Source organism: Mastigoproctus giganteus, chromosome 3 (genome assembly GCF_048544385.1).
Source record: "Mastigoproctus giganteus isolate SK-2022 chromosome 3, ASM4854438v1, whole genome shotgun sequence".
Classification (NCBI taxonomy): domain Eukaryota; kingdom Metazoa; phylum Arthropoda; class Arachnida; order Uropygi; family Thelyphonidae; genus Mastigoproctus; species Mastigoproctus giganteus.
The window spans coordinates 162859047-162875396 of NC_143577.1; the positions used below are offsets into that span (position 1 = coordinate 162859047).

General features: G+C 37.2%; 1 protein-coding gene across 3 annotated transcripts in view; it reads right to left on the bottom strand.

Annotated features, from left to right (window-relative positions):
• Positions 1-16350, bottom strand: part of LOC150088377 (serine/threonine-protein phosphatase 2A 56 kDa regulatory subunit delta isoform-like) — a 484719-nt gene that overhangs the window by 134343 nt on the left and 334026 nt on the right. For all 3 annotated transcript variants that reach the window (XM_090369471.1, XM_090369470.1, XM_090369472.1), the window contains exon 13: positions 2804-2905. In XM_090369471.1, the coding sequence (XP_090225597.1) occupies positions 2804-2905 (102 nt within the window). The remainder of the gene's footprint in view (positions 1-2803; positions 2906-16350) is intronic.

Sequence of the window (16350 nt, forward strand, 5' to 3'; positions counted from 1 at the left end):
AGGTTGATGCCTAGGGTGTTTTTCCCACATTTGCCGCAGTTTTTAAATCGGGAACACATTTTCCCATTTTAAAACAGCGGGATGGAAGGATAAACATCCTACCTAAGCTAAATCCCCCCCCCCCTCAATGACACAAAACAATCAGAAAAGGGAGGTGCCTTCACCTGTCAATTATCGCCGTCATCCTCGCTTTCATCAAAGTACAGCCACTCCCCGACTTATGTAAGGGTTGAATTCTGCGGAACTCTACCTAAGTATAATTTTACAAGTCAGAATTTCCTTAAATGCTTATGCAGCACTCGCAACTATGCATGCTGAATTTGACTGAAGCAAAAAAGAAATGTTCGACGAACTGTAAATAGAATTATTTTTTCATCTCATGCACAGGAAAAATTATAAAAGTGCACAAAATTACAAAAATTTCAAAATTATAAAATTACAAAAAGACAGAGGAGACAGGCATAACGTCAGCAAGTTTTACCTTTCAAGCATCGTTGCCAAAATTAACTCTCCAGCTAATGAGCAGGCCGTTGCGGAAATTGAGGAGATTTAGAAGGGTTTTTATCAATACATCACAAAATTTCTCTGCAGCTGCAGAATTGGCACTAGTGATTTCACCGCATACTTTAATGTTTTGGAAACCAGCGCAATGCTTGAACCTTTTAAACCACCTGTTGCTTGCCATGAACTTGGCTTGGGTTCGCCATACTTATCCTTAATATCTTCACAAATACTTCTTGCTTTTGCCTGAATGGCCAGTGGACTCCAGGACACTTGCTTCTGAATCTGATTTTCCATCCATATTATTAATAACTTTTCCATCTTCGATATAGCACCTGAACGCTCTTTTGTGATCACTGGTGATCTTAAATATGTTGATCCTTTAACATGTTCTTTTATACGCGCACTGTCCCTTAAAATAGTATTCACTAATTCCATGCAATAGATGACAAACTTTGTCCACCTTTGTAGTAATTCTTAATTAATCATCTTCATTTCCAAATCAATTTTGTTTCATTTCCTAGTACTGCCAGCACTTGCACTTTCCAATTGTCCCTTTCCCTTCACTATTGTAATAAATAAATAGGAATGAAGAAAAGATTCTGAAAATTTATTTATGTTTTTTATTTCGATGAAGATTTCAGTGAAGGGGAACTCATTTCACCATAATACTGTAACGGGATCATCGCAAATGCAATAAGATCGAGTTTACTGCCTGTTTATAATAGATTGCGCTAATAGAAAAGCCCAATAAACCGGAAAGTGCAAATTGTTTTTATTGTTTTATGGTAGTGACCTCCAGAAATGTGTTTTCGAAAAATATCACAAAGGCATTCAAAATTGATTCTTTTTATATAATCAAAATTGTAGTGCAATTTTGATTATATAAAAATGACCTTTTAGAGAGATAAATAGCTTAGTTATATAGAGAAAATTTCAACTTCCGAGTTCTCGGAACGAATTACCAAAAAAAAAAAAAAAAAAAAAAAAAAACACACGTTTCCATGATTTTTTTAAGTTTGCACCAGCCGGCAAAAACTTGCATAAAGTTGAATTTTCGTAAGTCGAGTATTACGCAAGCCTGGGAGTGGCTGTACCTGTCAGTGTATACTATACTGGACTTCAGCCAATATCACTATGTAATTATTTACCTGCATTTACATAGGTCACTTAGGAAAAGGCCTTTTGCTTTGGGTTCATAATACATGAGGAATATTGTTGCATCCGAAAGAGGACTAAAATATTTAACTGAAATATTTACAAACTATACAAATATACAATATTCATTAATATACAAAAAAACATTACAATGGAACATCAAATGTTAGACAGTGAATCATGTGCACGAGGTTGGTGAACATTATGGAGGCAGTTGTCAATTAATTGCATTTGTAGTGACTCAATTGCCTCACCTTCTTCTCCCACTGGCTCGAATAAATATCACTAGGAGGAAAACTTTTTTAATGTATAGATAAATGCTAACAAAAGAGTCAATTTATATAGAAAAATGCATTTATTATATCACAGTGTAATATACACAGATAAGAACCACATGATTACATAATAAAAAGGACCATTAAATTAATTTAAACACAGAACAAATTTCACAGAAATTATTATACATAAATAAAAATGTATAAAATTAATAAATTATCACCATATAATTGTCCTATTACAATTTTTACTTATGTTTAAAACAGTGCATATAACTTTGTAACTTAGCTGCCATTTTAACAGGTACTGAATTTATTTTTAATACCAACAATATATATATATATATATATATATATATATATTTTTTTTTTTTTTTTTATTCTCATCACATTAAACTCTACTCTATTCCAACATATGAAAGGATATCATGCATAGGTAAAATAATATTTTAAATGCTGTACAGCAAAATTAAACAATAGAATTAAATGTTAAAAAACACAAGAAATAATTAATATGGATTTATAATACTGCAATACTCGTGGAGGATGGGGATAGTGGAACTCATGAAAGTAGTGATGAATCACTAATTCAGAATGATGCACCACCTGTACCTTAAATTATAACCATGCTTTATGAAGAAAACTGATGCACAGTTTCATTGCACATCTTTAAGTGACAAATTTACATGACTGCTAGCTATAATGAGATCTCAAAAAAAAAAAAAAAAAAAAATAGCAAATAAGTGCATTTTGTCTTCTCAGCATGACATCAATAACATTTTTTGTTGTTGTTCTGTTTTAAATTGATGAAATTAAACTTTTCAAATAAAAAAGCATATGCATCTGCACACATATATAGCCATACTCACTTTTGCCTTTCCTGTTTATAATTTTGTACACATTCATCAAACAGTTTTTGATTCATCTCCATAAACAGTTTCAGGGCATTATAAATGAGCCCATGAATGGTTCTAAAAAATCAAAACAAAATATTCAAATTTGAAATTAAGAAATAAGTGTATAACTGCTTACAAAGTATACTATACCTATCAAAAATCATCAATCTTGCAACAATTGAATTTAACCCCTGTCGGATTTTTTTTTTTTTTTTTAATCTAATATTATGCTGAATCACAAGTAAAGTGATAAAAATGATTATGCAAAAATCTGACAATGCAGCAAAGGAACTACCACTATGACAATTACAAACAAATTAAATGAATAATGAATAAAATATTAAAATGGTAAAAAAAAAAATATAAATTAACTATCAAGAAACCTAAGCACTGTTTTAATGACAGAAGTTAAGAATTTCAAGATGTACGACAATTACACGGTACCTCATTAATGGACATAAGGATTCTAGATCTTAGGATTTATGACTAGTTTAATAACAAACTCATGATAATTAAAAATGAAAGACCCGGGACAAATTGCACAGTCTGATTATTCCATTACATATAGCAATGCTGCAAGTTTGGAAACCTTGTTTAAAGTTCTAAATCTGTTGGATAGATGCAAAGAATTATTAGATAGGAGCACAAAAGAAAGACCTGAGTCTTACCGAGAAAAGCTTTAAAACTGTAAATTGCAGTATCTAGAAACTAGATATGTGTAAACCTAACTGAATTAAGATTATAAAATGGTTGTGGTAACTAAATTATGATGGCATCTCTCACTCACTCACACACACACACATTTAAAAAGGTAAGAGGAATAAATTTTCAGAAATCTGACTTCTGCAAGAGAGTAACTGATTGTGAAATAAATTTTCACATGGTATTGTGGAGGTTTATTTGGTTTTTAGGAGCATTAGCAACTAAGGCCATATGCTCCGGGATATGCGGTGGTTATTCCCTGACCTTTCCGCATCGTCCATATTTGGTGGTGACGGGCTCGAACCCCAGTCTAATCAAGAAGCGTATGCTATGCACTGCTGCTCCTTCCCACCTCGCTACAGAGGCACCATATTGTGGAGGTAGGAAGTTTGATCGATTTAAAGTGGGACTAGATAAATTATTAGATGGGACAGGCAAGACCGTTTTTTTTTTTTTTTTTTTTTTTGTGTTGATGCTATATGAATTCGCTTCCTTGCATTATTTTTCAATACTTTAAAAAAATGCAAACAATGTTGAGAAAAATGTAAATTATGACAACAAAACACTTTTCCAGTTTTCGGAAACTGGCATGTTTTCTGATATAAATGAACAGTCACACACACTGAAATGTTATACAGATATCTTTCATTGGTTTTCCTAATCATATTTGACCGATAATCTCATTCAATATTATGTCACAAATTTTATATTATTGGTCAGTGAGAGAACCCTAAAGATGTTATCTTCTTTTAACATTCTAAATTGTTTAATGTTCTCCAAATGGGGTGGTGGTGGTGGTGGTAGTGGTGTGAGAGAGGGAGAGACGTCCTCTAACAAATGTTCAATTTGATGACATCTACTATCTATGAAAGTAATGCCTCATAAGTTGTGATATGCACTTAGTTCTCCTAGGATGCAATATGCTGGGGGATAGCTCAGTTAAAGATCACTTAGGTTAGTACTATGGCTGTTACAGTTTGGGTGGAATATACTATAAGCAAATTGTAACACACAGATATTGCTTCACAGTGTGTTCAGAAGTACTGATGAGCAGAAACATGTGAATTTCTTCCAGACTTCTATACCTCTGTGTGTGTTGTGCCCTGTTGTATTCTATCTTCATAAAGTTGTTACATTTGTTACATCTATAAAGTCTTGGTGTCTAAGATGTCTCTTGGGGGCACTGGTGTAAACTGAGTTACGCAATTATGCAGGCCAGGTATGTTGGTAATAAAACCCACAACAATTCCACTATATGATTGTATAGGGAAAAATGTATAGGAATGAGGGAAAAATGGTCTTTCCCTCACCCATGCCTCCTCCTTCTGGAAATAGTTGGAGGACTGTTTCTTCTGTTGATCCCCACTTGCCCTTCCCACACCCCATTGGAATGGAGTGCTCTGGAGATTTTCTGATTATACCCCTTCACGCATTTAGAAGTGGAGAGATGTCTGAATGGCATCGAAATTACCATATCAACAGCTTCACTATGCATACTAGGTAGTCTTCTTACAGTCAGAAGAGGATTCTGTTGAAGGAAATGTTAATTCTGTTCATTGCTATCATCTGAAACACGTAAGCAATTTGCACATAAGTGGATTTATTTGTGTAAATTGCTGAGGTGTGTGTGTGTGTGTGTTATTTTTGCTTTCTGATAAGCTGATTGTGTGTTTGGATTCTTCCAGGGCATCAGCAAGTTACATAGTTATGCAGGCCAGGTATGACTGTATTCATGACTTTGTTCTTGTTAATCTATCAGACTTTTTCTTATTGTTGATGTTTATTGCTTCTCAGTATTTTTTTTTTTTTTTTTTTAATCTTTTTAGGGAAAAATGGTCTTTCCCTCATCCATGCCTCCTCCTGGAAATAGTTGGAGGACTGTTTCTTCTGTTGAAGTTTGCTGTGTGACTTCATGGGAGAAGAAAATATATTAGCTATGTTAGGATTACTAAAAGCAAAAAGAGGTGCACACCTGCTTGTAAAGTAATGCTAGAAGAATAGTAAAAAAAAATATCATGAATTTGAATTAGAACGTAAGTCAAAATATGCAGATTCCAAATGCACATTCTAAATGGGAGGCATTCAGGAAAATAATAGAAATTACCAGGCTTTTTATACAACAAAGAGATGCTCATAGTTTAGATCTAAATGGATGTCGAATGAACTGATAAGACTAGAGACATAATCAAAATACATGGGATGATTATAAACTAGAAGGGAGCAAGGAATCCTACAGGAATGAAAACTAGGCTGCAGTCAGGTCACTAAAGGAGTTAGGCAAGCTAAGGTAGATTATGAAAAAATTTTGGCTAAAAAAGCAGAAAAGAATTCTTTGCTTTGGTCCACTGGATATAATTGATGATCCTGTTCAGATTGCTGAGAAAATAAATATTTTGCATCTACATTTACACATAAGAAATTTTTGAAAATGGGAATAACAGAAGTACACCAAATTATAAGTGGGAAATAATGATTTTGCTTTATCTTAGAGGAAAAATTAAAGTTAAACAAAAAGTAAATAAGGCATCCAGGCAGATTTACTTATTCAGGAATAAAAATAAGCTGCAAAAGAGGTAAGCAAACTATTTGCCATAATTATTTGAGCAAACTTGAATTAAGGAGAGGTTCCTATAGATATTGACTGGAACTTAATGGTTGGTCACTTGCACGATAGCAAGACTTTTGTTGATTTCTTGGATGACTGTTTTCTGCAGCAGCATGTTCGAGAGGCAACCAGAGAGAGTTATACTCTTGATATGGTTTTCAGTAGTGATTATTTGTGTATAAAGAATTTGTAGATAAAAAAAAACCACTGGGTGGCAGTGATCAGAGTGTATTGATGTGGGATTTACTTAAAGATATGTTTACCATCAGCGCTAAAGGGAAGAGTTTTTGCTCCCGTAATACAGTGGACGCAGAGTTTTTAAATTCTGTACAGTGGAACCAATTCATGATGCCACCAACAGAAAATTCTAAGTGGGAAGCTGTTTGTTTGTTGTTTGTTATTTGGTTTTTAGGAGTTAGCAACTAAGGCCATATTGCTCCAGTATATGCGGTGGTCATTCCCTGACCTTTCCGCATCCTCCGTATTTGGTGGTGATGGGCTCGAGCCTCGGTCTAATCAAGAAGCGTGTGCTACGCATTGCTGCTCCTACCCACCTGGCTACAGAGGTGCCTAAGTGGAAAGCATTCAAGGAACTAATCCTGGAAGCTACTAGGCTTTTCATACTGATTAACAAATACTGTTCAATATTTAGGCCTAAATGGATGTCAGAAGAATGACATCCATTTAGGCCTAAATCTTGAAGAATGCATGGGATGCATATAAATTATCAGGTGACACAGAAGCCTATGACAGATATAAGCTAGTCTGTAATCAACTTACAAAGGAGGTTAGGCAAGTGAAGGCAGATTACGAGAAATCTTTGGCAAAGGATGCTAAAAAAACCAGCAAGGACTTATTTACTTATATAAACTCTAGAAGGAAAGATATGAATCAGATTGGGCCACTTGATATCGATGGTTCGACCATTGATGATTTTGCCTAGATAGCTGATAATCTGAATAAGTATTTTGCATCTACATTCAAACAAGGAGTTTTAAGGGAGGAAAATGGCAAAAGTTTTAACAGGGTGTTTAATGATTTTGTAATAACCGAGAGCAAAGAGGAGGAGAAATAGTTGAAATTAAACATAAAAAAGGCACCTGAGGTGGATGGGATCTATCCATTTATACAAAGGGTACTAGGAAAGTTTTGCAATATGACGCAACAATGAATCACAGGAAGCTGCTTGTTGCTGCATGTTGAGACATGTTCATACGTGCATAGTAGCCGCTGCGCCAAGTCGATGGACTCAGTTATTCATTAGTAGTGAGAGTGTAAAGTGCTTGCGATGGCATCGTGGTCACGAAATGAGATAAGGACAGTTTTGCGGTATAATTTCGTGCGTGGTTTAACCATAGACCAGTGCTTAGAAGAAATGACTCTTGCACTAGATGATGATGATTGTCCACATCGTACAACGATATTCAGGTGGTATAGAGAATTCCAAAGGGGAAATTTCACTCTGGAGGATTCTGAGAGGCCGGGAAGGCCACGAACGTCAGTTACGGAAGAAGACGTTACTGCTGTGAGGAAAATGCTTGACGAAAACAGGCGAGTGACCTACCAACAGATAGAGGATACTTTGGGCCTAAATGCACCAGCAATTCGTTCGATTCTGCAAGATCATTTGCACGTGAAGAAACTTTGTTCTCTCTGGGTGCCGCATCAACTGACTGAAGAGCAGATGACACGATGTGTGACTTGGTGCCGGGAGATGTTAAAAAAGTTTGATAAGGGACAATCTCGGTATGTGAACAATATCGTGACAGGTGACGAGACTTGGCTGTACTATTACGATCTGCCGACCAAGGCTCAAAACAAAGTTTGGGTCTTTGATGATGATGACGACACACCCGTAATTGTCAGAAAATCCCGATCTGTAAAGAAGAAAATGATAGCTGTATTTTTCAAATCGAGTGGAATTGTGGAACGTGTCGTTTTGGACACGCAGAAGACAGTCACAGCTAAGTGGTATACTGAACAATGCCTGCCTAAAGTCATTGGATCTATGAAGAACCTGCGGCCAAAGTCAAGAATGGACACCTGGTACCTCCATCACGATAATGCTCCAGTTCACCGTGCCAAAGCCTGCACCGAATATTTGACCACGACAGGACTGAAACTTCTCGAGCACCCTCCCTACAGTCCAGACCTTGCTCCCTGTGCCTTTGCACTGTTCCCGCATGTGAAAATGAAGCTAAAAGGGAGGTGGTTTTCCAGTGATGAGGACCTTCTAAGGGCTTGGGCAATGAGTGTGCTTTACTCCTTAGTGAAACTTGGCAGAACTGGTTTAAAGATTGGTTTCGGAGGATGGAGAGGTGTATTGAATGTAGAGGAAATTACTTTGAAAAAATTAAATAAACAAAGCTGTATTGCAAAACTTTCCTAGTACCCTTTGTATTAAAGGAGGCTGAAAGGTAAGTAAGCAAACCCTTAGCTATAATTATGAGAGCATCCTTGCATTCAGGGAAGTCCCCACAGACTGGAGATGTGAAAATATATCCCCAATTCACAAAGGGGGATCTAAGGCAACACAAGTAATTACAGAGCAGTTAAACTACTGTTCCAGGGAAAATAATGGAGTCGCTGGTTAAAGATGCACTGCAGGATCATCTAGACAAGACTGCAGTAATAATTCAGACACAGCATGGGTTTGTTAAGGGAAAGTCTTGTCTGACAAATTTGATTGAATACTATGATGTGGTTACAAAGGAACTGAATGCAAAAAATAATTTTGATATCATATACTTGGATTTCAGGAAAGCTTTTGACAACGTTGTGCATGGAAGACTAACATACAATTTGGAGTAGTACGGTATTAAGGGTAAGTTGCTACAACGGATAAAAGGGTGGTTGAGTGGGAGAAGATAGAGAGTGGTAGGTAATCAATGGACACTGTTCTTCATGGACTAATGTTATTAGCAGAGTTCCCCAGTGTGTGGTGTTGTTTTGTATATTTATCAATGATAGTGATGAAGACTATTATAACAGGCTTAATGCTGAAGTTGGCAGATGATACAAAGGTTGGCAGGGTTGTTAACGACAGTAATGGCAGTGTGCGACTGCAGCAGGATCTAGAAAATTTTGTCAGATGAGCTGAGAAGTGGCAACTCAAGTTTAACATTGACAAATGCACAAAGTACTGTATATGGGTAAAAATAACCTCAGAGAAACATACCAACTGAACCCCAGGGGCTCACATCTGGTGAGTATGGGCTTGGCACATCCAGGGTCCTGAGCTGGAAATCATCATTTCTCTCTCTCTCTCTCTCTCTCTCTCTCTCTCTCTCTCTCTCTCTCTCTCTCTCTCTCAGGGTAACACAAATTTTTTTGGCTGGTGCAGTATAAGTCTCAGGCTTCCTTGCACCATATGGCGACGACTAATAATAATAACTGTGCGGTACTACACTTAGGGTGGTAGAAAATAGGGAGAATTGTGCAGTCAGATATGAAGGTTTCTGAGCAGGTTTCTGAAAAGGAGGCGATTACCCTTTGTATAAGACATTGGTCAGGCCATGCCTTGAGTACAGGTCTGGAGGCCTCAATTTAGGGAGGATGTAGAGTTGGTTGAGCAAGTACAGAGATGGGCAACGAGATTGGTGAAGAGAACCAAGGGTTCCTCTTACCAAGAAAAACTAAGTTCTGCAAATTGCAGCATCTAGAGACAAGGCACCTGTGAGGTGATCTGATTGAGGTGTATAAGGCCTTGAACAGTTTGAGCAAGCTCAGTGCTGATGGGATTCTTCCTCTTGCTCAGATTACGAACCTGAGTGGGCATAAATTCAAAGTGAGGAAAGACAGTTGTAGAATAGATATTTGGAAATTTGCCTTTGGCCAGCGGGTGGTTTAATGCTGGAACAAACTTCCATCTCTCATTGTGGAAGTTGATAGCTAAATAAATTCAAGGAGGAACCGGACAAACTTTTAGAGGGAATGGATGTGTGAAATTAGGGTTTTTTTTTTTTTTTTTTTGGCTGATGCTACATGTACACTTGCTTTCTTGCACCATATGCCTCCATTACTACTACTAGATTTGGAGATGGAGGGGATTCTTCAAATTGCAACAAGAGAAATTATACACCTGTATGCTTAATTTCTGTTCCTAGGAAAATAATGCAGACATTGAATGAAGAAGCAATGCAGGATCATCTTAACAGGAATGAAATTACACAGAAATCACAGCATGGGTTTGTTAAACGGGGAAGGGATCTGGCTGACCTATCTGATTAGCTACTATGATGCAGTAACAAAGAAATTGGACTTACATGATTTTGAACTCACATATTTAGATTTCAGTAAAGTCTTCGACAACTGTTCCATATGAAAAAGTGCTATACAAATTGGATCAGTGTGGTATTAGGGGCAAGTTACTGCTGTGGATAAAAGGATGGCGGCGTGGCAGAAGACAGAAAGTGATTATAAAGAGGCACTGCTCTTTCTTGGACTAATGTTACATTAGTGGAGTCCCTGGGGGTTCGAGTGCTGGGCTCCCTTAGTAACTGTTTACAATATTTATTAACAATACTGCAGATTTTTGTAAAGAAGACTACAGTGGTCTTTGGGAGTTCTTATATTGTGTACAGTGGGACCAACTAGTGATGTTACCAACAACAAATTCTAAATGGGATGCATTCGGGGAAATAATCATACAAACTACTAGGCTTTTTATACCAACTAAGAAATACAGTTCAAGGCTTAGACCTAAATGTATGTCATTTGGGTCTACATCCTTCCTTGAACTGTATTTCTGTTGAAACATGTGGCAGAGAAGAAAAATGTGTGGGATGCATATAAATTATAAGGTGATACAGAAGCCTATGGTAGATATAAACTAGTCTGCAATTAAGTCACAAAGGAGGTTAAGCTGAGAAGTCTGGCAAACAAAACCAATAAATGCAGGAAAGACTTCTTTACTTATATTAACAGTAGAAGGAAGGGGTTGAATCACATTGGTCCACTTGATATTGATGGTTTAACTGTTGATGAACCTGCTTATGTTGCTAACGGGCTGAATATTGTATTTTGCTTCTACATAAGGAATTTTTCGAGGAAGGGGATGCCAGAAGCTTATCAAACTCTTACAGTGAACTGAATGATTTTTGATAACTGAGGGAAAATTTAAATTAAACACAAAAGAGAGAGGGGAGAAAAAACCCAAAAAACAAGTGGATGGGATCTATCTGATCTTATTAAGGGAGGTAACAAAGGAAGTAAACAAATACCCTTAGCCATAATTATGAGTACATCATTGGATTCAGGGAGGTCCTTATGTGTGAATTTCTTTCCAATTCAAAAAAGGGACCAAAGGATGACAAGTAATTACACACCTGTTAGCTTAACTTCTGTTACAGGGAAAACAATGGAGTCACTGGTTAAATAAGTAATGAAGTGCAGTGCAGTTATACTTCAGTAACAGCATGAGTTTGTTAAGAGGAGATCTTGTTTAACCTACACACAAGGAGGTAAATTCAAATTGAGGAAGGATGGTTGCAGAATAGATGTGCAGAAGTTTGCCTTCAGCCAACAGACAGGTAATTGTCAGAACAAATTTAAGGAAGAACAAGGCAAACCATTGGAGGGGAATGGTGAAATGGTGTTTTTTTGGCTGATGCTGTATAAGCTAGCTTTCTTGCATCATTTGCCACTATTAATACTAAGGCATATTAAGCTTATTTACTACATGGATTGGTGCCTTATTGTGGCAGGAGTGTTTGTGAGTGTCAGTGAAGCTGAAATTATGCCATTGGGAGCATATACTCCTATCAGGGTCACCCCGTGATAGCCAAATGAAAACTAAAAGACCAGAATAAATTAATCCTAAATCTGCCAAACTGCACTGGACCAGCATGGCAGGTTATGGTCCATTCATGGAATTCCCTACAACAAAATAAATGGCCCACTTTCCCCAGAGGCCTGCAAGCTACTACCTAACGCAGCAGAAAGACCAGCTCTATGGCAGAGGGTGCTAACAATCACTGGGCTTTAGACATTGGAACACTTTACATTGGTCTATGAGCATAGTCTCATGCCTAGAACTATTATAAGAACTGAAAAATATGAATTGTCAGTTTGTGATATTTGAGGAAAAGGTGGATATTTGGTGAAGTAGAAGATAGACATTGGATGTACTACAAAGGAACAAATAATGGACAGTGTGGTGCAAATTGGGTTCCACAACAAAAGACTACCATATTCAATTATAAAAATAGAAAGTATTACCGAAAGAATTGCTTGCTGTGCTATTAGCTAAATAGTTGCTATTCTCTCAAATTATTCAAACTTAAGCTCCTACAAGTAGCCATAGTGATAATCAAGTTAAAGAATTTTATGCAGATCTATTGTGCCTTTACAAGCATGGCTACTAATATAAAATTGTAATGGAAAATTCCAATGTGAGAATTGGTAAGATCTAAAGGGAAAGACCTGTTGGCCCACACACGGAACTGGAAAAAAGAATGCCTGAGGCAATCTACTAATTGAATTTGTAGAGGAACAAAAATTTGTTCATCATGAAAAGAAAAAGGTCCAACAAAAATGGTCATGGAAGGGCTCTCTTGAAAATACCAGTGAAATTGACTTCATTAGCATTAGCAGAAGCATATGATGCAAGAAAGCAAACTTAAACAGCATCAGCAAAAAACCTTCCCATTTCACCCATCCATTCGTTCCCAAAGTTTGTCCAATTCTTCCTTTAATTCTACAACAACCAATGGAAATTTGTTCCAGCAATCAACCACCCATTGGCTAAAGGCAAATTTCTGCACATCTATTCTACAACTGTCTTTCCTCAATTTGAATTTATGCCCACTCAAGGTTCGTAATTAGTATTAGTAACGGCCACATGGTGCAAGAAAGCTTATGGCTTATGCTGCACCAGCCAAAAAAAAAAAAAATCCGAACAAAACAATGATAAAAACAAAAAAAAAAATAAATAAATAAAATAAATAACTAAATAATAATAATTAAAAAAATAAAATATAAATAAAAAGGAAATTAAACCTATCACCTACGTGCTTCCCTTACCCGAAAGTACTATCCAGATGACCTTTGAATTTCCCCAAACTGTCGGCCTCTACCACCCATGAAGGCAACTTATTCCAGTAATTTATAACTCGCTGGCTAAAATAAAACTTCCTGCAGTCCAATCTAAACATTTCCCCCCGTAACTTGAATTTATGTCCCCTAGTTCTAGCATCATTTATAATCTTGAAAATTTTGTCCTCATTCATTTTACTGATGCCTCTCAGAGCCTTAAACAACTCAATCAAATCTCCTCTAAGGTGTCTAGTTTCCATACTCTGCAACCCACATATTCGAAGTCTTTCTTCATAAGGACGTCCTTTTGCCGATCTCACCAGGCGAGTTACCCTTCTTTGCACCCTTTCAAGAAGCTCGATGTCTTTCTTCAGGTGCGGTCTCCATATTTGAACACAGTATTCCAAGTGTAGTCTAACATAAGCCTTATATAATGGGATTATCACGTCCCTATCTCTACTTGCAAAAGTTCGATAGATCATCGATAGGACACCATGGGCCTTCCTTGCAACCTGTTTACAATGCTCAGAGAATTTCATGTCTGACTGTATCGTAACACCCAAGTCCCTTTCCTCCAGTACTGGGTTTAGTTGTTGAACTCCACCAAGTGAATAAGTTTTTTTGGGATTACTGTTTCCCAGGTGTAATACCTTACACTTTGTTGGATTAAAGCACAGCTGCCATTTTTCTGACCATTCTTGAAGTCTATCTAGGTCTCTCTGAAGAAGCTCAGCTTGACAGTGATCATTAACTACTCTACCAATTTTAACATCATCTGCAAATTCAGACATCACACCCTCTATCCCTTCATCAATGTCGTTTATGAAAATTAAAAACAACAGTGGTCCTAATACTGATCCTTGGGGAACCCCACTTCTTACATCAATCCAATCTGAGAAATAGCCATTTATCACAACCCTCTGCCTCCTGCCCTGAAGCCATCCTTCTATCCATCTAAGGATAGAAGATGGATAGAAGGATGTTGCAGTAGCGTGCTGCCATCACTGTCATTAACAACCCTGGCAACTTTCACATTGTCTGCAAACTTGGACATTAAGCCTGATATACCTTGATCAATATTCATACTGACACAATAAATCTGAGCAAGAGGAAGAATCCCATTAGCATGAGCTTGCTCAAACCGTTCAAGGCCTTATACACCTCAATCAGATCATCTCGCAGATGCCTAGTCTCCAGATGCTGCAATTTGCAGAACTTAAGCCTTTCTTGGTAAGAGGACCCCTTTGTTCCCCTCACCAATCTTGTTGCCCTTCTCTGTACTTTCTTAAGCAACTCTACATCCTTCCTAAAATGAGGCCCCCAAGACCTGTACGCAGTACTCAAGGTATGGCCTGATCATTGCTTTATGCAAAGAGTGATCACCTCCTTTTCCCTGCTAGCAAAATTCCTGTATAGCCTGTCTGCACTGCTCAGAAAACTTCATATCTGACTGCATAATTACTCCCAGGTCCTTTTCATTCTCCACTAACCTGAGTGTAGTACCACACAGTTGGTAGGTTACTCTAGGGTTACTGCTTCCCATACGCAGTATTTTGCATCTGTCAATGGTAAAATTCAGTTGCCACCTCTCAGCCCATCTGCCAAACTTTTCTAGATCCTGTTGCAGTAGCGTGATGCCATCACTGTCATTAACAACCCTGGCAACTTTCATATTGTCTGCAAACTTGGACATTAAGCCTGATATACCTTGATCAATATTCATACTGACACAATAAAACAATATTCACTGATTGTTAAATTTTGAAACATGTGGCAGAGAAGAAAAATGTGTGGGATGCAAATAAATTATCAGGTGATACAGAAGCCTATAGTAGATATAAACTATTTTATGGTTGGAAGCAACCATTGGTTACTGAGAGCAAAAAAATCAAAATTGATTGCAAGAAAGAACAAAAAGTAATCAGTCAAGTAAACTAAAGTGACTAAAAATTGACACTAATCAACTATTGAAGGCACCTCCGTAGCCAGGTGGGAAGGAGCAGCATTGCTTAACACACGCTTCTTGATTAGGCCGGGATTTGAGCCTGTCACCACCAAATACAGAGGATGCGGAAAGGTCAGGGAATGACCACCGCATATCCCGGAGCAATATGGCTTTAGTTGCTAATGCTCCTAAAAACTAAATAACAAACATCAACTATTGAATAATTGTAAAAACTTTCAACTAGATCTGTCCAATTGTTGTCATGTACAGCAAGACCTTCCTGACACAGATATTTAAACCAATAATAACAAGTCATTGAGACTACTGCACACACTGCCTAAGCCATTGCACCTATTCTAAAACAAGGAAAAACCAACCAGAATATCAAAAAAAAAACCAAACAATATTGCCACGATAAAAAAAAGTGATGAGAAATGAAGCAAAATGATAAAATAAGAAGCAAGATAGAATATGTAGAAATTATTATTAGCCATATAGTGCAAGGAAGCTTGAGGCTTATTCTGCACCAGCCAAAAAAATTAGAGTACCATGAGAGACAGAGAGAGAGAGAGAAGTAGGAGAGGAATCATCAAAAAAGAGAAGAATGATGATATCCAGATCAGGACCCTGGGTGTGCCAAGCCCATACTCACCAGATGTTAGGCCCAGCAAGACCATAAGAAAATGCATAAAAAAAGAAATGCACAAGTTAAATGTTGATCTCGTCAAAAAAACACTAGAAGAAAATCATGGGCTAAAGAAAGAAAAACAAAAAAATGGTACAAGCAAGAGCTAAATGTTTGCTTTGAAGCTTGAGAATAGTTCAACAACAAAAACCACGCAAATCCAAAACAACACTAGATGCAGAAGCTGTACCAGAAATTTTGGCAGAAGAAGTAGATGTTATAAAATCAATGAAAAATGACAAAGCAGCAGGACCGGATAGTCACTGTTGAAAGCTGGAGGCCATTCAGTACATAAAGCTCTAGTCAGACTATTTTCAAAATGTCTTCTACTTAAAGTACAGGTGACCCCCACTTAATGCTGATAATTGTTCCGGAAAAACAGAGCACTAAGTGAATCCGCACTAAGCGAGTGCCGCTTTCCCATAAGGTAACATATGTATTTGTGAGTTGCAGTTGGTGCCATAGGATATTTCCTAACCAATAATAAACGGCAGTGAAAAGATGCACAAACGTCTCAAAATATTTGTACATATAAAATATTCTGCATT